Source organism: Emiliania huxleyi (assembly GCF_000372725.1).
Source record: "Emiliania huxleyi CCMP1516 unplaced genomic scaffold EMIHUscaffold_10, whole genome shotgun sequence".
NCBI lineage: Eukaryota > Haptophyta > Isochrysidales > Noelaerhabdaceae > Emiliania > Emiliania huxleyi.
Genome location: NW_005202427.1, coordinates 701,090 through 721,203, shown reverse-complemented (window position 1 = coordinate 721,203; position 20,114 = coordinate 701,090). Strand labels below are relative to the sequence as shown.

Genomic DNA, 20,114 nt, shown 5'->3' with positions numbered 1-20,114 from the left:
ATAGACCGATTTGTGGGGACCCGTCACAAGCACCGCTCCCGCGGTGGCGGTGGGGGGAGGGGCGAGTGAGAGGGGGGAGCGGCGCGGCGGCGGCGCGACGAGAGGCGCGCGCCGAGCCTTAGACGTTTGTCTGCAGCATCTCTCCCCACCTCTCCCCACCTCTCCCCATCTCTCGCGCGCGCCGAGCATGTAGACGTTTGTCTGCAGCACGTCCGAGTAGTCGATGAGCAGGTGGGCGGTCTTCTCTCGCCGGCAGACGGTGTAGAGGCAGGCGGCGATCACGTGCTGCGTCTTGCGGCCCTGGATGAAGTTGTGCTGCGGCGGGAGGGAAGGGTGGGGCCGAGGGGTGGGGAGGGAGGGGAGGGGAGGGAGGGCGGGTGTGCTGTCTCAGCGTGTCCCCGCCTGCACGGCGAGCTGGGAAGTGTCTGGGGAGTGTCTAGGAAGTGTCTAGGAAGTGTCACCTGCACGGCGAGCTGGAAGAGGCGCTGGGCTGCGTCCTGGTGGTGCTCGGACAGGCGGAGCGCGTTGGCGAGCTGCGAGATGTGGCGCTGGCCTATGGGGCGTGTCTCGGACATGTCATGCACGTGTCCTGGACAGGTCTCGTCTGCGAGCTGCGAGATGTGGCGCTGCCGTTGGAAAGGGCGACCTCGCGCGACTCCTTGGCGAAGCCCAGGCCCGACGAGCGGAGCCCGGAGGACGGGACGAACTGGCCAACCACGCCCGAACCGCCGCCCGCCGACGTCTCAAAGGTGACCTCGTTGACGATAGTGTTCTCCTCGAGGACGGTACCGCACTGGATGCACACCGCGTCGCCGCGCGCCGCATCGAGCTCGATGTCCGTGCCGCCGCAGTGGTTGCAGGTCAGGCCGTTCAGGGCCATCCTGAGCGGAGCGGATAGCGAGCAGTGAGTGGGGAGCCGAGCCGAGTGGCTTCGCTGGGGTGGTGAGCAGCTGGTTCACTCGAGAGGCACGGCAGCGCGGGCGGCGGGGAGCGCGCGATTTTTGACGCGGGCGCGGCGCGACGGCACGCAGTTTGCGCGGGAGCACGCAGCACGGCCTTCAAGAATCGCGCGTTTGGGTGGGAGGCAACCTGCCAAGCGGGCCAACGAAGGCTCGGTCGCTCGTTCGTAAAAGAATTCTGCCACCACAAGCCCGTCTAAAAGAATTATTCGGCGCGCTCTTCCCTTGGGTTGTCTCTCTCGAGGTTCTCGAGGTGCATCTCCTTTGGCCGCGTTCGCGCCGGGCTTTCTTTCTTTCTGCTTGCGTCTCAATTCCGCTGTGTTTGCGTCTGCCCCCCCCCCCCCCCCCCCGGGGGGCCCTCGCCACCGCCAACGCCAACGCCCACCAATGCCGCACTGCTCGGCGGTCCACGCGCATACGCAGGCGCGATGCGCAGCATCGGACAGCTCTCCTACCATTTTGCGCTCAAGACCGGTCTCCGGCTGAAAGTCCGTTTGGAGACACCGTGCTCGAGGTGCGTAAGATCGCAGAGATCTCGGGGCGGTCACACGCAGATCTCGGCTCTAGAGACCTCTGCAAGATCTCTGCTATAGATCCCGGCTGACGAGTCGATAATATCGGCTAGATGGGCGGGCTCGACGGCCATGCAAGCTCTGAGTCGCTGGTGCTCAAGCAGTTGGCCGGGCCTCCTCTCACTGTGGCCAGATCCCGGCTTATCTCGGGATGATCTCTTGGTGTTTTGGGGTACAGAGTTACCGCCGACTCCTCATCGAAGCCAACCCGCGCTGGCGGGCTGCTCGTCTGGCGCGCAGCCCCGACGCAATTGGCGTCACGGCAGCAGGCGCCACGCCACGGCCGTCAGATACACTGCCGTCCACTCTCGGGCTACGAAGGGGCTGACTCTGGGACCCGCTCGCCCGCTCTGCAGTCTGTGAGCGAGCGCAAAAGGTGCACTACGTGGTCCCTGGCGTGGCACCAGGAATCGCGCGCCGGCTCCGTGAGTACATTTAGACGAGTAGTTTCCTTGCGAGTGCCTCCTGACGCCGTTTCCCCGCGTCCGCAGCAAGAAACTTGGAGCTTATGGGGGGCATCGCGGAGCTGCAGCCGGAGGCGATGGTGCGCAAGAACGCACCGCTGGCAGCTGCGCTGCAGGAGGCGCGAGGCGACTGGGCGTCCGTCAACTGGACGAAGCTTGGCGACCCCCCTAGCCAATAGCAACCCCCCCCCCCTACCTCCCTCCCTCCTCGTGCGACCCGTGATAAGCCATCGCTGTTGACGGACAGGCACCACGATGTACGTGCACCCGGTGGCCTGCCGTCCGCTCGCGGCCATCCTCGACGCTGTGGGGGTGCACACATTTGCCCTCGGCATCCTGGACGTAGAGGGGGCGGAGCTCGCCGTCCTGCGTGCGGTGGATTGGGAGCGAGTCCGCTTTGGTATCCTCGTCATTGAGGCGGACTCGCCTTACGGCACGCGCGAACACGCGTACAAGGCGCAAGTCACCGCGCTGATGGGATCTACCGGGCAGTACAGGCTGCTCTACCAGCGCGGACGCAATTTGTGGTTTGCGCACCGCAGCCTTGTCGCGCACGCGCGCTCCCCCGCCGATTTGCGCGGGGCATACGCGGTGAAGGCGCTCAGGAAGTGCGTCGGCGCGTGCGACCCCGCGGTGCAGCGGGCAGGGGGGCTGGTCGACACTGCCACGGGCTGGACATATGGTGAGACAGGGCAGCGCTGGGTATTCAGCGGAGGTGGGGTGTGACATGCCCTAGAGTGCATGCCAGACGTGGCGCGGCGGCGACGCCTCCGCACCACCCCTGCCGCCGCCCGGCCGAGCGAGGAGCGCGAGAACGAAGAGAGACATGCTGTAGGTAGGTAGGTAGAAAGGTGAAGAACAGCCAGGCTCGGACTGGACACCAACGCGGTATGGGTGGACGCTGGACAGATGATGACGACACGCACGAGCGACACACAGACACAAACAAGCTCACAAGACACACAGCCAGCGGGCTGCCACACACCCTGAGTAGGCGTACACATAACTCAAGGCTGTCTGAGGGCCGTCCACGACGTTTTTTTTGTTTTCGGACATCACCCGTCCAACGCGAGCGCGCGAGGCGCGCTCCTTCTCCGCGCGCTCAACTCCATCCTCCCGCAACGTTTCGCCGGGCCTAACTCGGCGCTCGGGCCAATGGACGACTCCCCCGACGACACGGTCCAGCTCGACGCGCCGGAGCTCACCCGGCCCGTGGACCGACTGGTCCGAACCTTCTCGTGGCGAGCGAGGCAGAAGGCCAAGAAGACGGACCCGTCGGCGTCGGAGCGTGCGGACGACGTCCCCGACGACGCGACCGCCGCCGCGCCAGAGGACCTGGGCCGCACGCTGACGCGGGTGCTGAGCTTTGGCCGCAGAAACAAGCAGGCGCGGCAGAGCGACGATGGCGGCAAAGACGACGAGGATCTGGATCGGACGACGAGCATGTTTTCGGGGCCGCGTCGCGCCTTCTCGCTCACGCGCCGGCCGGCGGCCTCGGCGGGCACGCGCTTCTCCGCGCTCCGTCTCAGCGAGACGGAGCATGTCTACGGGCCGCTGCAGGTGCGGCGCGCCGAGAAGCGCGGCCAGAAGCCCGCGCCGCGCTACTGCGTGCTGGGCAAAGAGACGTGCGTGCTCACCTGGTACGCGACGGCGTCGACCGAGGCGCCGAGCAACGGGCAGCGGCCCGACGGCAGCTGCACCATCGCACTCGCCGACGGTGCGCCGGCGACGCCCGACCTCTTCCATGTCCAGTCGCACGAGGGCGAGGCGCGAGACACTTCCGAGACACTTCCGAGAGACGGCGCCCCGCAGCCCGACTCCCTTCCCTCGCGGCCTAGCTCGTCAGTTAGTCTGGAAGGTGGGTGCAGAGCAGCCAGAGGCTCGGACTGGACACACACACACACACACACACACACACACACACACACACAAACACACACAAGATACTCCGCCAGCTGGGCTTCCACACATCCCGATAGAGAGGTGAAGAGCAGCCGCGCTCGAGTGGCGGGCGGCTCGTTCGAGGACACGTCCAGGACACGTCCGTGGCATGTCTCGCACAGGCGTTCGAATGCCGGGCGGCGTCGGCCGAGGAGGCGGCGCGCTGGAAGCGGTCGCTCGACGCCATCACGTCGCGCGCCATCTCTGGCTACATCCAGATCAAGGGGCGGAGGGGCTGGAAGCGGCGGTGGGTCCTGTTCCAGCCCCTCTGCAAGAAGCTCTGCATCTACCGCGCCCAGCCGCTGGTCGCCCACTCGGCGGGCACCTTTGCAGACGCGCACATCTACCAGCAGCCGGGGTACCGCGCGCACGGCGAGGTCAAGTGGGCCGCGCGGAGGCCGTCGCCGTCGCAGCCGTTCGGCTTCTCGATCTTCACGCCCGACGAGGGCCAGTGGGAGCTCGCCGCGCCGACCGCCAAGGAGATGCGCCGCTGGCTCGACTCGCTCCCCATATTCGACCCCGAGGCGGCGGTCGCGCCGACGCCGCGCGGGCCGGCCGGCGGCGGCGGCGGCGGCGCGGACGGCTTCGCCAAGCCGCTCGCCACCGCGCGCAACCTGCACAAGAACATCGTCAACGCGATCGGCGAGGAGTACCACGCCGAGAAGGAGCGGCGCCAGTCCGTCCGCCTCTCGCTGCGCTCCTCCGTCTCCTCGTCCGCCCCGACGTCGCCCGCGAGAGAGTCGCCAGCCTCGAGCCCGGCCAAGGTCGGCGCCGGCGCCAAGAGCGCGGCCGAGCCCGCCCCCCTCGCCGAGGTGAGCGACAGCGCGAGCGAGAGCGACGACGACGACGACGCCGACAGCGCCGCCGCCGAGGCGCCCAAGCCGCTCCAGCTCGGCATCTCGGGGCGTGACCTCGTGACGCACGCAAAGCCGGTGCTGCCGCTCGCCGAGGCGGCCGGCGGTTTTCCTTTTTTCGAGGCGTGTTTTCTGTTTTCTATAGGTGCTGCCGCTCGCCAAGCGCATCGAGACCGTGATGGGCGAGCCGCGGAGCAGGTGCTCCCGTGACATGTCCAGGACACGTCCAGGACATGTCCGAGACATGTCCCATAGGCGACGCGGAGCAGGTGCTCCGGTGACATGTCCAGGACACGTCCAGGACGCCTCTGCGCCACGTCCCATAGGCGACGCGGAGCAGGTCGCCGGCCTCATACAGCTCGCGACGCCGCGGCAGGGCTCTGCGGCGGCGGCGGGCGCCATCACGCCGCGCTCGAACCGGCTGGTGAGCGACCAGCTGCGGCAGCTCGAGGAGATGCGGCAGCAGCTCGAGGCGCTGCGCAACGAGAACCGAGAGCTCAAGCTGCAGACGGGGGGCGAGCTCTCGGCGGACCAGGACGAGAAGGTGCTGCAGGAGTTCCTCGTCAAGCTGCGCGCCGTCCTCGAGATGCGCTCCGAGGGGCGGTTTGAGCAGCAGCTCTTCGACGAGTACAACGGCGGGCCAGATCTCGGCTCTACCTCGGCTAGATCTCGGCTCTACCTCGGCTAGATCTCGGCTCTACCTCGGCTCTGCCTCGGCTCTACCTCGGCTAGATCTCGGCTCTACTTCGGCTCTGCCTCGGCTAGATCTCGGCTAGATCTCCCCGCCTCCCGGCAGGCGGGCTCGTGCAGCTGTCGGACGAGCACTTGCGCGAGCTCTACTCGAGCTTCATGCTCATCTACGTCGAGGAGTACGACGAGGCCGTCCTCGAGCGGCTCGGCATTGGCGCGCGCCCTCTAGGCGGCACCCCACGCCCTCGCCGCACGCCCGCGCCGACCGCGCTCCTCCTCCTCCCCTCCTCGCCACAGGCGAGCCCGACGAGACGACGGTGGGGCTCGCGGAGGTGATGACGATCAAGCTGTGAACAGCGTCTCTTCACACCTCTTGCTGTGAACAGGTGGGGTTCGCGGAGATGATGACCATCAAGCTGGGCGAGCTGATGGACCACTCACCAGGACACGTCCATGACATGTCCGAGACATGTCCGAGACATGTCCATAGGCGAGCTGATGGACCAGCCGCGGCAGGTGCGCATCCAGGCGTTCCAGGCGGCGCAGAAGAAGAAGGAGGACCAGGCAAAGGAGCTGCTGAAGAAGAAGGAGCGCGAGAAGGAGGAGGCGGCGAAGATGGCGGCGCAGGTCGCAGTCAACGGCCGCATCGCCAGCTCGATGAAGAAGTACTGGGCCGCGCTGAGCAACGGCGAGGGCGACGTGTCCGAGGTGCGCCGCTTCCGGCGTAAGCCTGAGCTGGGACTGCTCGTCTCGAGCACCGAGGACATCAAGAAGATCTCGCCGTACAACTGGCGAAACATGGGCTGCTCCGGCCTCACCGAGCAGGAGCTGCGCTGCCTCCTCGTCCGGCTCGGCGAGCCGGGCATGCCCGGCCAGGCCGACGAGTTCAAAAAGATGATCATCGCGCGGCTCGGCACAAAGAGCCCCACAGACGCGCAGGTGCTCGCCATGTGCAGCCCGCCGGGCGCCGCCAAGGCGCCGCCGCCGCCGCCGCCGCCGCCGGGCGGGCGCGGCGCAGGCGCACCGCGCGCGCCGGGGGCGCGGGCGCCGCCGCCGCCGCCGCCAGTCCCGGGCGGGCCTCGGCCGCCGCCGCCGCCGCCGCCGCCGCCCGGCGGGCGAGGAGGGGGGCCGCCACCGCCCCCGCCTCCGCCGCCGCCGCGTGCACCTCCGCCGCCGCCGCCGCCGCCGCCGCCGCCTGGAGGGGGCGCGCCGGCACCCAGCGGCGGGGGAGGGGGGGGAGGCGGCGGCGGCTCGGACCCGCAGTCGGCGCTCTTTGCGGCGATCGCGGCGCGCAAGGAGAAGCAGGAGGCGCGGATGCGGGCGATCGAGGCTGGCGAGATCGAGGTGGAGGACCCGCGCGAGAAGCGGCTGCGGGAGCTGAAGGAGAACAAGCCGGCCAAACCGGGCAAGGGGGCGGGGGGCAAGGCGGCGCCAAAGCCCAAAGCGGCTGCAGCGCCGCCAGCCAAAGCCAGCGCCGCGCCGCCTCGTCCGGCGCCGCCGCCGGCTCCGGCCGCCCCCCGGCCTCCGCCGCCGGCGCCACCGCCACTGCCGGGTGGGCGAGGGGGGCCGCCTCCGCCACCGCTGCCACCGGGAGCGCCCCCGCCGCCGCGCGCGCCCCCGCCGCCTCCGCCGCCGCCGCGTGCACCTCCGCCGCCGCCGCCGCCGCCGCCGCCGCCGGGAGGGGGCGCGCCGGCACCCAGCGGTGGGGGAGGGGGGGGAGGCGGCGGCGGCTCGGACCCGCAGTCGGCGCTCTTTGCGGCGATCGCGGCGCGCAAGGAGAAGCAGGAGGCGCGGATGCGGGCGATCGAGGCTGGCGAGATCGAGGTGGAGGACCCGCGCGAGAAGCGGCTGCAGGAGCTGAAGAAGCAAAAAGCAGCCGAGGCGGCAGCGAAGAAGAAGAGTGCAAAGGCGGCGGCCGCAAAGAAGTGACGCGTGAGGGCCGTTTTGATGATTGGGGTTGGGAGGCTAGAGAGAGAGAGAGAGGTGGATATTCGCGTCTCATGTCTCGAAGCGATACTAAACCACACTTCAATACATACACACACTATATCTCAGTTGGTGGTACTGCGACTGAGGTATGTATAGCAGACCTCTCGCCCGACCTCGTCCTCCCGCGTCGCCGTCGGGCGAGGACCGAGGACGACGACGAGGACGCCGACCGCTCCGAGGAGTATTCCGACGACAGGAGGGTGTCCGACTAGCTGGCCTCACCCATATCTTACCCACACTCTGCCCCCCCCTCCTCCGACCCCCCAGGCTAGATGGAGTAGTCAGATGTAGATTCTGCCCCACACGCAGCCCCTTACCCCTTCACCCTCGCCTCGCTGCTTGGTGTTTCTGAACACGCAGTCGTCCACACGCTGGGGGTTGTGTGTGGGTCCTGTGTCTGGGAGAGAGGGAGTGGGGTGCAGATTGCTCACCCACAGCACCGGGCCGGTGCTTGCACTTTGAATGCCGTGGGGCTCCTGCCCGTGTCCGGGCGTGGAGATGCGAGGGTCGCCCCCCCTTGCCCCACCACTTTGTGTGTGTGAAGACGTTTACCCTACCTTACCTTACCTTACCTGTATAGCGGTACGGCTTTAAGGCCAAAGCCAAACACGGCGGTGGGAGCTTCCGAGAACCCACTACATGACCACGCACACATCATCCCGCGGCCTGTCGGTCCGCGGGATTGGAACCAGTCTTCGCGTGCCGCCTGTCGTTCGACTCGGGCGCCTTGAGCGTCGGTGATCCGATCGGCGCCGCAACCGACGGGGCCGCCGGTCGGGGTGTTGGTCGCAGGAGGATGGCACGCCGGGACAGCCTCGCACACGTCCGGTGGGGACAGGGAGACACCTCCCCCGTGCACCTCCCCGCCCACTGCGTCGCCCGCCGCCGCGCCGCGCCGCCGCCTCGCGTCGCCATTTATCGTGCCCAGCACCACGCCACACCTATTTACATAGGAGCGAGGGCCGTAGCCCAAGTGACCCACCTCGCACGCTCTGGCCTGTCTGTCTCATCTTAGAGAGCGTTATTTATGTTGAGAGTCGACTCGAGTCGCCCCCTTCGCCAGTCCTGCACGAACGAAGCTTCCGCTCCGAGAATACGTACGGAATACAAGGGGGGTGGCGAATACGTCAGAAGTACGTACTTTTAGCTTACTGGGAGAAAAGGGAGAGGGGGTTGTGTTCTCTAGGCCCCTAAGGGCCCTACGCGCGGCGTGAGAGCTCGGAAGCGAGCTTTGCACGGCGATCGAGGATGGCGCGGTTCACCCCCTTCACCGAAGCGATGGAGATGCGTTCCGCGTGGTGTGGCACAAATGAGAGGCGGGAGTGGGGAGGGTACGCGGTGCGGTCAACGCCCGAGCGTTGAGCCTTGCGCGCAAGGCGGTTGATCTTTGCAACTGCAGGCGGCGAGAAGCCGCCGCCGAATGTCTCGTGGAGAAGCAGGTTGAACTTGTTTCGTTTGGTGAAGATCCCATCATGGTAGTGGCCACGCTGTGACTTGACGTAGCCTTGGCCGGTGGTGTGGTCGAACGCCCGTTGACCACAGAACCCGCGTTGCTTGCAGCCCATGTTTGCAAGTCGGGCGCGCTCTTCGGTGTTGCCGAAGGCGAACTTGTCTCCAACGGAGCCGGGGTTGCCTCCGGTGGCGGTGCGGCGGCGGCGGGCACGGCGGCGACGGCGGGCATGGTGGCGGCGGCGGGCATGGTGGCGGCGGGCACGGCGGCGGGCACGGCGGCGGGCACGACCAGCGCCACGCTGCGGTGCACGGCGGGCAGCTGTTTGTGCAGGCGATGCTGCTCTTCTCGGCGCTCTACCTCACCATCATGGTCATCTTCATCAAGCCGGCCGAGGGGTACACGCTCTTCGGCTACACGTTCCCCGCCTGGTTCGACCCGCGGATCGCCATCGGAGTCTACCCGATTCTCTCGCTCATGATCCTGACGGTTCCCGACGATGGGAGAACGGCAGCGCCAGTCCCGTGCGCAGTCGCTCGTAAAATTCTTTGTTCGCACTGTGCTAATAAGGAAAGCCGTCGTCTGCGCCTTGTTAGCGCCAGCGCACGCCAGTCCCGTGCCCAGTGTAAAGAAAGAAAGAAAACATACAACCAAGGGAGGGATGGGAGGACCACGGCACACCGCCACCACACACAGGGATTTTAAGGAGAGGTGTGTGATGCGCTAGCCGTCGCCCACCCTAGGGAGTCTGCCTCTTCCTAGCTCTCTTCGCAGTCTCTCGCCGCTTCTCGCTGTGCCCAGTGTCGTGCGACCGAGTTTGTTTGTAAAATTCTTTGTTCCCGTCCAAGGGCCCGCTCTTCGGCTTGTTGATGGGCCTCTGGGGAGAGCTCTCCGAGGGCTTCAAGGAGTTCACGAGCCAGCTGCGCGAGGACACGGAGGTTGTGCGTGAGGCCGCCAAGCAGGAGGTCGAGAAGGTGCGCGGCGCAGCCGAGGCGGCCGACCTCGCAAAGGCGCGGCAGGCGCTCGCCTCCAAGGCGTCGGGTCTGGGGCAGCACCTCGAGCCGGCGCGGCTGCTCGAGCTGGGCGCCGTCGTCTTCAAGGACCTCGAGGGCGCCATCACGCAGGCCGACGTGGCGGTCGGCGCGTTGCTCGAGCAGACTGCCGCGCGGGTGGCGGGCGGCGGCGCGGGCGGCGGCGCGGAGGGTGGGAGAGCGGACAACTCCGAGGCTGCCCGCGCGCGCCACCGCGAGCGCGAGCGCGCGATCGCCACCAACCACGCCAACTGGACCCGCCCGGTCGCCGACGCGGCCGGCTTTGCCGCCTTTTGCGACGGCTTCGAGCTGCTCGCGCACACGGAGAGGATAGAGGCGCTGCTGCGCGAGCAGCCGCCGCTGCGGGCGACGCACCAGGCCCTGGTCCCGGCGGTCCTCTCCTACCGTGTGTTTTGGGAGCGGTACTTTTACGAGGTGGAGCTGCTGCAGCGCCAGGTGCTACTGCGCCTGCGAGGGCCGGGGGCGCCGCCGCTCGTCCCTTCCCTCCGCCCTCCCGCTCTCCTCCCCTGCAACGCTCCTCCCCTGCATCGCTCCTGCAACGCTCCTCCCCTCCTCTCCCCGCGGCGCCCCAGACGCGCGCCTGCCCCGCGTCGGCAGGAGAAGAAGCGGCAGGCGCTGCTTCGCCCGCCGTCAAAGGCTCAGCCCGCACCGCAGCTCTCCTGTCCAGGACACGTCCAGGACACGTCCGGGACATGTCCGCAGGCGCAGCCCGCACCGCAGCTCTCCTGTCCAGGACACGTCCATGACACGTCCGGGACATGTCCGCAGGCGCAGCCCGCACCGCAGCTCTCCTCTTGGGGCGAGGACGACCCGTTCGCCTCGTGGTGTGGTGCACGTAGGATGCAACCCACACTCTCGTGGGACGACCACATCGCCTGCACGTCACGACCCTTAGCCCTTCACACCTGCCGCTGCGCCTCTTCGCACCTGCCGCTGCGCCTCTTCGCACCTGCCTCTGCGCCTCTTCGGTTCTGCCTCTGCGCCTCTTCACAGCTGCCCCTCTGTCTCCAAGGTCCGACGAGCCCGCACCGCGCACAAAGCAGCCCGCCAAGCTGCCCGCACCGCTGCCGAAGAAGGCTCCGCCCGCCAAACCTTCTCCGTCGCCCGTCCCTCTCCCTCTCCCTCTCCCGCCCGCGCCCGCGCCCGTGGCGAGGAGCGAGCGGACAGGGCTCGACCCGATAGCTGCGACGGCGGCGGTCAGCAGCCGAGCAGCAGCCTCCACCGAGCCGCACGGCCAGCCTGCCCGCCCACTGCCGCGCCGCTCTCTCGGCCGAGCCGAGCCGGCGGCGCAGGGCTATGAGGCCGCCCCACCTGCTACGGGCGGCGCGGCGGCGGCGGCGGCGCCGGCGGCGGCGGCGGCGGCGGCGGCGGCGGCGGGAGGAGGAGGAGCCTTAGGAGGGGCGGCTGTCGGCGCGGCGGCTGCAGCGGCCAGGCAGGCCGGCGAGGAGGGCGCGAAGGGAGGAGGGGTGCCGCCGCAGGGCGAGCGGGCGGGCGGCGAGCGGGCGGCGGCGCGCGCAGCGCTGGAGCGGCGCGAGGCCCCTCTGCTGCGGGGCGAGGAGTGAGCAGGGTCGGGGTGGAGTTGGTAGGCGAGGAGCCCCAGCACAAGGCCGGGCGGGAAGAAGGCGCACGGCCCCCTTGCCCTCGACTCGTCGGCCGCGCAACATATTGGAATGTCAAAGGGCAAAGGACGAGCAGGGTCACTCTTACATAGGCGCAGGCGCGCTCCTCCGCCGCGAATGAATGAATTATGAGGAATGAAAACAGTACATGATTGACTAGGCGCATTCCTCCGCCGCGTCGACCGTCTCGGAACGACCTCTCGCTCGCCCCGCACCCCTCCCGGAACCGTCCACGAGCCTTCTCTCGGAGCTTTGCTGTAGGACGACTTCTCGCTCGCCTCGTCCGCGTCGCTCATCGACCCCCCATCCGAGGTACACCCCCGTCCGAGATGCGCCGAGAGAGGGGTGTGCAAGAGAGGACTGAGATCGAGATGCGCCGAGATCGAGCCTCTGCCGAGCTTCTGCCGAGCCCTGCCGAGGCTCTGCCATCCGCCGCAGTACGCGTGGGAGGAGGCGTGCACACGACATGTCGACGACACGTCCGTGACTTGCGCCTGACCTGCCCCGCAGGACGCGTGGGAGGAGGCGTCAACCGTCTCGTGCGGCGCCGAGGAGTGCGCCGAGCCGCCGCCGCTCCACTCCGCCTGCTCGCTCACGCTGCAGCCGCCTCCGGGCGAGGAGGAGGAGGACTGGTGCGCAGCCATGCCGCCGCCCCTCCTCCACTCCGCGCCTCCTCCACGCCGCCCCTCCTCCACTCCGCCCCTCCTCCACTCCTCCCCTCCTCCACTCCGCCCCTCCTCCCCTCGTCCACACCGCTCCTCCTCCACACCGCTCCTCCTCCACACCGCGGTCTCCGCCTCTTCTCATGCATCCGCTCGCCTCGCGCGCCAGGGGCGACTGGGAGTAGCTCGCCGCGCAGCGCAGCTGACAGGCGGCAGCGTGGTGGTGCGTGGGGGCGGGGCGGGGGGGGGCGAGGTTGGCGCAATCTAGTCGACAGCGCTCAGAGCCTGACGGACGAGGACTCCGCGCCGCCTGACGAGCTACGGATTGCGCTGCATGAGATGTGATGCGTGTGGGTGAGTGATGGTGTGTGTTTGTCACACCCGATTTCGGTGTGTGTGTGGGAGTGGCACTGTATAGGATCCGCAGCCACAGCGCCCCAAAATCCACCAGTGTGGGATTTCGCCTTTTCGCGCGAGATCGCTTTGAGAAGCGCACCAGACTCTCTCTGAAAAAGCTCGCATGCATCTAGATGCACCTCTCTCCTGTGCGAGTGTGCACTGTTTTCGCGGGAGCAGGTTTCAGCAGTGAATCAGAGCGCAGAGCGGCCACCCAGAGTGCGGTGTGTCGTCGAGACTCGAGTGTGTGCCAGACTGCTGACACTTTCTAGCTTTTGCACGGCCGACTACACGGTGAGCCATAGAGTACGGACCTTGCAGAAAACCTTTTCCTTCTAAGCAGGGCTACACAATGACCCTATAGTGTGGGGGTGTTTCTGGCGAGTTGTGATGAGTAGGATTAGACTAGCCAATGGTATTTTGAAGTTCATATATGAAAATACCAACTTGCCTATGTGCACGTCTCCGCGGCGGCGGCCCGGAGGCGGCCCGGCGGAGCGGTCAGAGCAGCACTGCGCCGGCCGGCGATCGACTCTCGACTATAACACGGGCTCTATTGAATGGCCTCAAGGTGCTCTCTAGGGCTGCCCTATTCCGCTCGCCCGGCTACGTCGCTGAGCTTCGAAGGAAAAGGTTTCGCTCGGCACGCGGAGCAAACTTCGACGTTCGTCCAATAGTGGAAGCTGGACGCACGTAGGCAAGTGGCCCATGACCAGGCGGGCTGCTGCTCATAATCTGGGCCGTCGGCGCTCGCTCTCGCGCTCTTCATAACGGCTTTGCCCCCTCCCTCCCGCGCCGACGTTGGGCAGCCTGACCACGACAACGCCAGTGCCGCTGGCCTGCAACTCGAGGCGCCTTTGAATGAGCACGAGCCGGTGCGCGGCGGCGGCGCGGGTGATGCAGCCCAAGGTGACGGCGACGGCGGAGGGGGCGGCGGCGGCGGCGGAGGAGGCGGCAGCGGCGGCGATGGCCGCGGGGTCGGCCCGCCCGCCTTTGCTGCTGGTGCTGTGGGCATCATCACAGCTCAGCGGCGGTGTGCGACCAGGGCCAGTGGTAGACTTTCGACGCGGTGAGGCTGCTCTCTGAGCGATGACACTAGCAGGAGCATCATGTGTGTCATCGGAGTCACTTGTATTACGATACCACCACGCCGCCACGCTCGCAAGGGCCGCCTAAGCGCCTAAGCACCCTAAGCACCCCCCGCTTAGGCCGCTTAGGCGCTTAGGCGAGTGACGGCCGGCTGCCAGGGGCCTGGCGTGCCTCCGCCGTGGGCTGAGCACCCGGGAGAGCCACTCTGCAAGTGGTGTGCGAGCGTGTAGCCTTGAGCGTGCAGTCGGCCGCACACACACACATCAGATCAATGCATACATCACGAAAAACACCGCCGACACGTGCACGCGACCCACAACATGATACATGTGTGCGTATCGACTATCGTACGTACAGCTGACGTCGCGACTCACTCGCGGCCCAGCCGGCGGCCCGCCACTCCCGTGCCGAATCGTCCCCTCGCCGGGGCCGCGCCGACTCCCCTCTGCCGTGTCTCCTCGCCGCCGCCGAAGAGGGCGCTGGCGACGCAGCAAGCCACGCCCCACGCGAAGCCGGTCAGGTGCGCCGCGTGGGCGACGGAGAGGCTCTCGCCCGCCTCGAGGCTCCGGTGCTCGCTGAGCACCATCGAGACGACGGGCAGCAGCCCGAGCAGCAGCCGGAGCCCCTCGCCAACCACCTGCTCCTCGCTCGCGCCGCGCCGCAGCAGGTCGAGCCCGCTCCGCACGCCGAGGCACAAGTCGAAGCCGAAGAGCGCGAACACACCTACCGCACCACCCACGGGACTGAACCCACACTGGGTTCGATACTCTGGAGGTGTGGTAGGGAAGGCGCCCGCGGAGCCGCCGAGGGCCGCCTGCGGCGAGGCGGTGTTGAAGAGCTTCGCCACGCCGGCGCTGAGCCACGACGGCGCGAGCCGGCCCGTGCTCCGGTCGACGTACCTCTCGATAGGGGGAGAGTGGGTTCGGGTACCGTGGGGGTAGGGGAGGATGGGTTCGGCGTACCTCTCGAGCTGGAGCACGCGTCCGCGCGTGTTGAGCGCGGCGGCGATGTGGCCGCCGAGGAAGACGGCGGCCATGCCGCGCGAGCCGAGCCTCCGCGCGAGCGGCAGCGCGGAGAAGAGGAGCGAGAGCAGGTTGCTGCGCCGAGAGGGAAGGCGACTCGTGACGGGAGGGCAAGAGCGAGGGCCGCTGGGGCGCTGGTGTGTGCTGGTGCTCAGTCAATCGCGAAGTCTCGGCAGCCACACGCCGCGCACGGGCAGGCGCGTGAGTACGAGATTCTAGTCTGTTTGATGAGGTGTTACCCTCCCTCATTGCACCGTGGGCGGAGGCGGAGCGGCTTTGTGGCACGTGGACACCTGTCGCGATGGTTGGCGTCGAGGTGGGTGAAGGCGGAGGAGAGGAGCGACCACCAGCGCGCCGGGAGCTTGGCGCGGACGAACGTGAAGTGGCTCAAGAGCGTGGTCGTGGAGAGCGGAAGCACAGGCCAGGGCGGATAATGCTCCCGTCCGCCCGCCGCCGCGAGGGTGGGGATCGCTGCAAAGGCGACTGCGTAGGGAGCGACGACCTTGGCGTCGGCGAGGGAGAGGTTGCGCCAGCCGACCGCTGCCATGCGCTTTAAGGCCTGGGAGGCCGTGAGAAGACCGGGTGTTGTTTACCGGCCTGAGAAGTGAGGGTCCCTAGCGTGAGAGGCTGGCGCCTGATCCGAGGGCAGCGCGCGCAGAAAAAAAATGACGCTTCGCCTCGGCGTCGGGGAGGAGGCCACCGTCGCTAGACTCCCCTGCCTGCGTTACTACGTGCCTCCCCGTGTGTGTAGCCTGGCGTTTGCCATATAAAGGCCTAGCGCAAAAGAAATATGTCCGACCTTCCGCACGATCAGAACGCGGACCCGGCCATCCACATATACATTATTTGTGGGAGTTGTTGTGCGCTGTGAGGCTCGGCCCGCAATCGGTCCACATTGTGCGCACTGAGCACCGCGACTCCTGCCCGCCGACGTGAATCGCTTCTACGGCAAAATGTACAGCGCTTCGACCGCCACAGCTCTCTCGATCATCTCGAGTTGCACGGCAGACGAGGATCTCAAATGGCTCAGAGACCTCACCACGGCTGCTGATGCTGAGGTTGCGTTCCGGACCCTCGCGGTCTATTGTGCGGTGGAAAACGTCAGAACGCTCTCTGATCTTGACGCACAGCCATTCCGGACATTGCCGTGGTACCTTGAGTTTCACTCTGAGACGCGGAGGCGGCTCGATCGCTGTCTTTCCGAAGCGAGACTCAGAGCAGCAGCCGACGTTGCAGCACGGCGCGCAGGAGAGGCGACGCCGATTGATGCGAGAGCCGCGGCACCGGAGCGACGAGCGTTAATCGTAATGCCGGATACGCCGCGCAGCGCAATGACGCCCGTCGTCCCCTCTCCAGAGAGCCGGCAGAGTGTCTGCGGGGATGTCTAGAAGATCGCTCTGTCTTAATCGCTGATATTTACCTTTATCAATGCGTGGGCAACAGGTGGTGAAGCGAGCATCATTTTTCACGCACATCCGGACTCAAAGAAATCTTTCCGACGTGCGCTCCAGTCCAGGTCCACCACCCGACCGTGCGCAACCCCCTTCACCTTCCCGGCATTACTAACGTGTGTATGCCGAGCAGCTGCTGCACGGTGAGTTTGGTGCGGGTTGCAGCGCCTCTCTTCAGCTCAAACGCCGGCAAGGTCGAGGCAGATGATGCTGAACTCCATCATCACGAACCCCGCAAAGACGAACCAAATGACGTAGTTGGCGGGAGCGCTGGCGAAGGCCTCCGGTAGCAGCTCCATGATCGACACGCAGACCATGACGCCCGCGGTGAGGGAGTAGACCGCGCCGTAGGTGAAGGCGGGCAGGTCATCGATCTGCAGCTGCACGATGAGGAACCAGCCGAACGCCGCGCCGATTGGCTGCGCGAGTCCGGCAATGAAGGTGTTGCGTACCGCGGTGCAGAACGAGCCGGTGACCTGGTAGCACGGTATGGCGATCGCCATGCCCTCCGGGATGTTGTGCATTGCAATGGCGATCGGCACGGTGAAGGAACCGGTGCCGCCGCCGAAGAAGGTCGCGATGCCCTCGGGGAAGTTGTGCATGGCGAGCGCGAAGAAGGTTACCATCGAGATGCGTTGCAGCGACGTGTTCTCCTCCTCCTTATCGGGGGTCACAGTGTCACCCTTCGCCTCCTCGTCGTGGCTGTGGTCGTGGCCGCCGTGGCCGTGGCCGTGGCCGTGGCCGCCAGAGAAGAGGCAGTCCACACACACGTCGAGTCCCATCGCCAGGATGATGCCCAGGAAGAAAAAGCCAGCCACGCACACCCGGACCCAGATGGTCTCTCCCTCCTCGACCACTGGCCCAGCGTTCCCCGGCTCGGGCCCAAAAGCCTCTTGCATCTTGCGCCGCTCGCACCCTTCGGGCGCGAAGTGCGAGCCAAAGAACTCGGGCGACTCGGCGCCGAGGACGTCGACGAACGAGACGTAAGTCATCACGCCCGCAGCAAAGCCCAGTGCCGCCGCGGTCATCTTCTTGGGATTCTCACTGTCCTTGACGAAGCAAATAGCCAGGGAGCCGAGCGTGGTCGCGGATCCGGCCACGAAGGTGAGAACGAAGCCGAGCGTGTAGTTGGGCGCCTCCTCCTCTTCGCACTCGACCGCCCGCGACATGTAGTTGATGAGGTCCCGAATCTTTCCGTGGGAGACGGCCTGCGCCGCTCTCGCATTCACCTCCTGCAGATTGCGGATGGGCGGTGAAGGGGGGGGGGGGGGGATGCTAGAGATGCTACCTGCATCGCTTCTCACCGAATCCAAAGCCATGTGCCTGACACCAGCGCCCATCGACTTGACAACGAAAAGCGCGCCTATACGAAACAAGCGGTGACAGAATCAGAGGCCGCGCAACTGCGGCATCTGATGAGAGCTGCGTGCCGATAACGGCGAGGAGGGTCAGCTTGAACCCGATCTGGCCTGGACGGCTCTCATTCTTGCTCGCAGTCGAAATCATCGCGGCGGCGAAAAGGATACTTCAGCAGCACCGCGCGAGCACACCAACTGATGATCACGTTCGCTTCCTATAAGCGCTGACGGGACCGAGTTTTTTAGTTGGTGGTGCACCCTTTTCCAATGAGAGATCGTGTTCTTCCTTGTAGAGATCGCGTGGCGGGCTTGGTGTGTGTGATCTGTGATCTGTGAGGGTCCGCCCGCAGGCGCATTTTTACCGAGGCGGTGCCCGGTGCCGAGCGCGTGTATGTAGCTGATAATGAAAAGGATTAGGGTGCCCACAGGGCCCCAAAAAAGAAAGTAAAAAAGAAATCGGCCAACCCCGATCGCAGCACTTCGTGTTCGAGAGTCGAGATATTGAGCGGATTGTGACTAGGAGGGAGGGACGCTGGGGATTCTCAAAGGTATACCCTTGGAATGGCCGGATCCAGCCTTAAAAGTACAGATCGCGCGCGCTTCGCGCGCTGCACCGCCTGTTCTCCGCGGCTGAGTGACGACGCGTGCCGTGTGCCAGGGATAGAGTTGGGCGCGCGCGGCGCGACGGCACCTGCGAGGGAAGGCGCGGGTGCAGCGGCCGCCCGGCGGTCGTACCGCTCGCCGGCCAGCGCAGCAGCGGCCAGCGCAGCGGCCGCCGGCGCAGCAGCCAGAGCAGCCGGTGCGCGCCTTGCGAGGCGAGTACTGCCGCCTGGCCGCCTCAGTACTGCCGCCTGGCCGCCTCGAGGCGGCCAGGCGGCAGTACTCGCTCGAACTTTGCGAGCCGTGCGCGCGCCGAGGCGCGCCCGGCGCGCGCCCGCCCGGCTGCCAGTAGGAGGCGGCGCAATATGGCCATAGTACAGCCCTTGAGGAGGAGGAAGAGGCTGGCTGGCAGTGCTGTATGCCGCCGAGGGGGCAGTTTTGGGGTGCTGAGCTGCTAGCTGACCCTCCCACGCCCAGGGGGCTGCAACGCGTCCGCAACCGGGACAACCCGCCCCCCCAGCCGAGGCCGGTCGAAGCCCACTTGGGCACAGCCATGAGGAGTCCTCTTGGTGCTCCTGGCGGCCGTTCAAAGCTCGGGCGCGCGCCGATGGGGGGTGGGTGTGTCTTGCTTGCTCCACACCGAGCGCCGCGCGCCGGTCCGGACAGTATGCCCATCTCGCATCTGTGAGAAGATTGTGTGAAGTTGTCATGGAAGTTGTTGTGGTCCAGCCCGTTCTTGCCGCGCTCTTCTCTGTTGTCGGCTTGTGGCGAAGGGCGAGGACGGAATGCGTGCAGGGACATAAAGTACGGTACAGGCTGGCGGGAAAACAAACAACATTCGAAACTAGCTAATTCGGAGTCCTGTTTATCCGCCACGAGTATTCAAAGTATCGGGTCGCGAAGCTCGACCGCTTGCGCAGCTCGGCTGCGTGCGAGGTGCCGAGCGCACGCAGCGCAAAGTCGGCCGCCGCTTGCCGCCCGCCAAAGTCCTTTGAGAACCAGAGCAAGATCCTCGAGAGCGTCAGCTGGCCGGCGTCCCAAGCGAGCCCTTTGGTCGGGTTCGCAAACCACGTGGCAACCTGCTCGTCCATCTGCTCGCGCAGCCGGGCGGCGCAGAACGCCTCGCGCCGCAGGTTGGGGCACGAGGCGCTGGCGCAGACGATGCAGGCGTGCAGCGCTGGCTCGTTCCAGCGGGCGCGGAGCTTGTGGTGCTCGATCTCACCGAGGGAGAGCTGCTCGCCGCCGACTTGCCCCGCAGGCACGTCCCACACCTGCGGCACGGGGCGGGGGTTGCTTACTCTCGGCTGGCCGGGCGCGCGTCAGCGGAGTTTGGACCTTGGCAGCTGGCGTGCTCATCTCGTTGATCGACGCGAGGGCTGGCCCGCCGCGCCGCTCGTGCGCCACGATCAGCCCGACCGTCAACGCGTTGTACGCGTTGATGTACAGCGCCAACTCCTCGGCCGGCGGAATCTTGTCGAGGTCGACCGCGGCGAGCTGAGCGAGGTATTGGTCGAAGCGGCCGTCGCTCGCGACGGCTGCATAGTCGACAGTGCTGATGCCTGCCACGTCGCCAATGGTGACATTTTCGGTCAGGTGCGCCTTGAGGACTTGGTCCCACAGTTGATGGTCGACGACCGTGGCTCCCGAGAACTGGCCGAGCTTCCTCTCGCCGTGGCCGGTCGGCGTGAGGCGCTCGACGTATCGCTGCTCGAGCCAGAGGCGCAGCTTGAGCGGGAGGAGGTTGATCATCGCTGGGGCTGTAAAGTGGTCTGGAGGCAAGTGTAGCAGACGAGCGCGACGCAGAGCGCGACGAGCGCGAGTCGCGACGAGCGCGGCGAACGGAGTTTCTTTTTGTTCGAGAATTCTTGTAATGAGACTAAGGAGGATGGAGAATTCCCTCGACGCGCACGATGAGCAGGACGACGCGGAGGGTGGGCGCCGGGATT

General features: G+C 66.7%; 5 protein-coding genes across 5 annotated transcripts in view; 2 read left to right on the top strand and 3 right to left on the bottom strand.

The window, feature by feature from the left end:
• Nucleotides 1–880, bottom strand: part of EMIHUDRAFT_97524 (hypothetical protein) — a gene marked incomplete at both ends in the record, with an annotated part of 4,567 nt that extends 3,687 nt beyond the window's left edge. Inside the window, 3 exons of the mRNA XM_005793672.1 lie at nt 160–315; nt 462–553; nt 727–880. Coding sequence (XP_005793729.1) covers nt 160–315; nt 462–553; nt 727–880 — 402 coding nt within the window. The remainder of the gene's footprint in view (nt 1–159; nt 316–461; nt 554–726) is intronic.
• Nucleotides 881–2,250: 1,370 nt separating this feature from the next.
• On the top strand, nt 2,251–7,498 carry EMIHUDRAFT_462069 (hypothetical protein; the record flags this gene model as incomplete). Its single annotated transcript, XM_005793671.1, has 6 exons — nt 2,251–2,677; nt 3,077–3,741; nt 4,059–4,896; nt 5,117–5,393; nt 5,867–5,871; nt 5,971–7,498. The coding sequence occupies 6 exons, from the start codon at nt 2,251–2,253 to the stop codon at nt 7,407–7,409; spliced, it is 3,651 nt and encodes a 1,216-aa protein (XP_005793728.1). The 3' UTR covers nt 7,410–7,498.
• A 1,757-nt stretch (nt 7,499–9,255) lies between these two features.
• EMIHUDRAFT_448740 (hypothetical protein) lies at nt 9,256–12,566 on the top strand (the record flags this gene model as incomplete). Its single annotated transcript, XM_005793670.1, has 7 exons — nt 9,256–9,408; nt 9,768–10,055; nt 10,170–10,406; nt 11,852–11,902; nt 12,101–12,222; nt 12,450–12,475; nt 12,550–12,566. 7 exons carry the CDS (start codon nt 9,256–9,258, stop codon nt 12,564–12,566), a joined length of 894 nt encoding a protein of 297 aa, XP_005793727.1.
• Nucleotides 12,567–14,107: 1,541 nt separating this feature from the next.
• Nucleotides 14,108–15,306, bottom strand: EMIHUDRAFT_199591 (hypothetical protein; the record flags this gene model as incomplete). Its single annotated transcript, XM_005793669.1, has 3 exons — nt 14,108–14,636; nt 14,700–14,834; nt 15,053–15,306. The coding sequence occupies 3 exons, from the start codon at nt 15,304–15,306 to the stop codon at nt 14,108–14,110; spliced, it is 918 nt and encodes a 305-aa protein (XP_005793726.1).
• A 1,083-nt stretch (nt 15,307–16,389) lies between these two features.
• Nucleotides 16,390–19,917, bottom strand: EMIHUDRAFT_97520 (hypothetical protein; the record flags this gene model as incomplete). The annotated part of the gene is made up of 4 exons (XM_005793668.1): nt 16,390–17,442; nt 17,515–17,573; nt 19,118–19,439; nt 19,504–19,917. The coding sequence occupies 4 exons, from the start codon at nt 19,915–19,917 to the stop codon at nt 16,390–16,392; spliced, it is 1,848 nt and encodes a 615-aa protein (XP_005793725.1).
• Between the last annotated feature and the right edge of the window lie 197 nt (nt 19,918–20,114).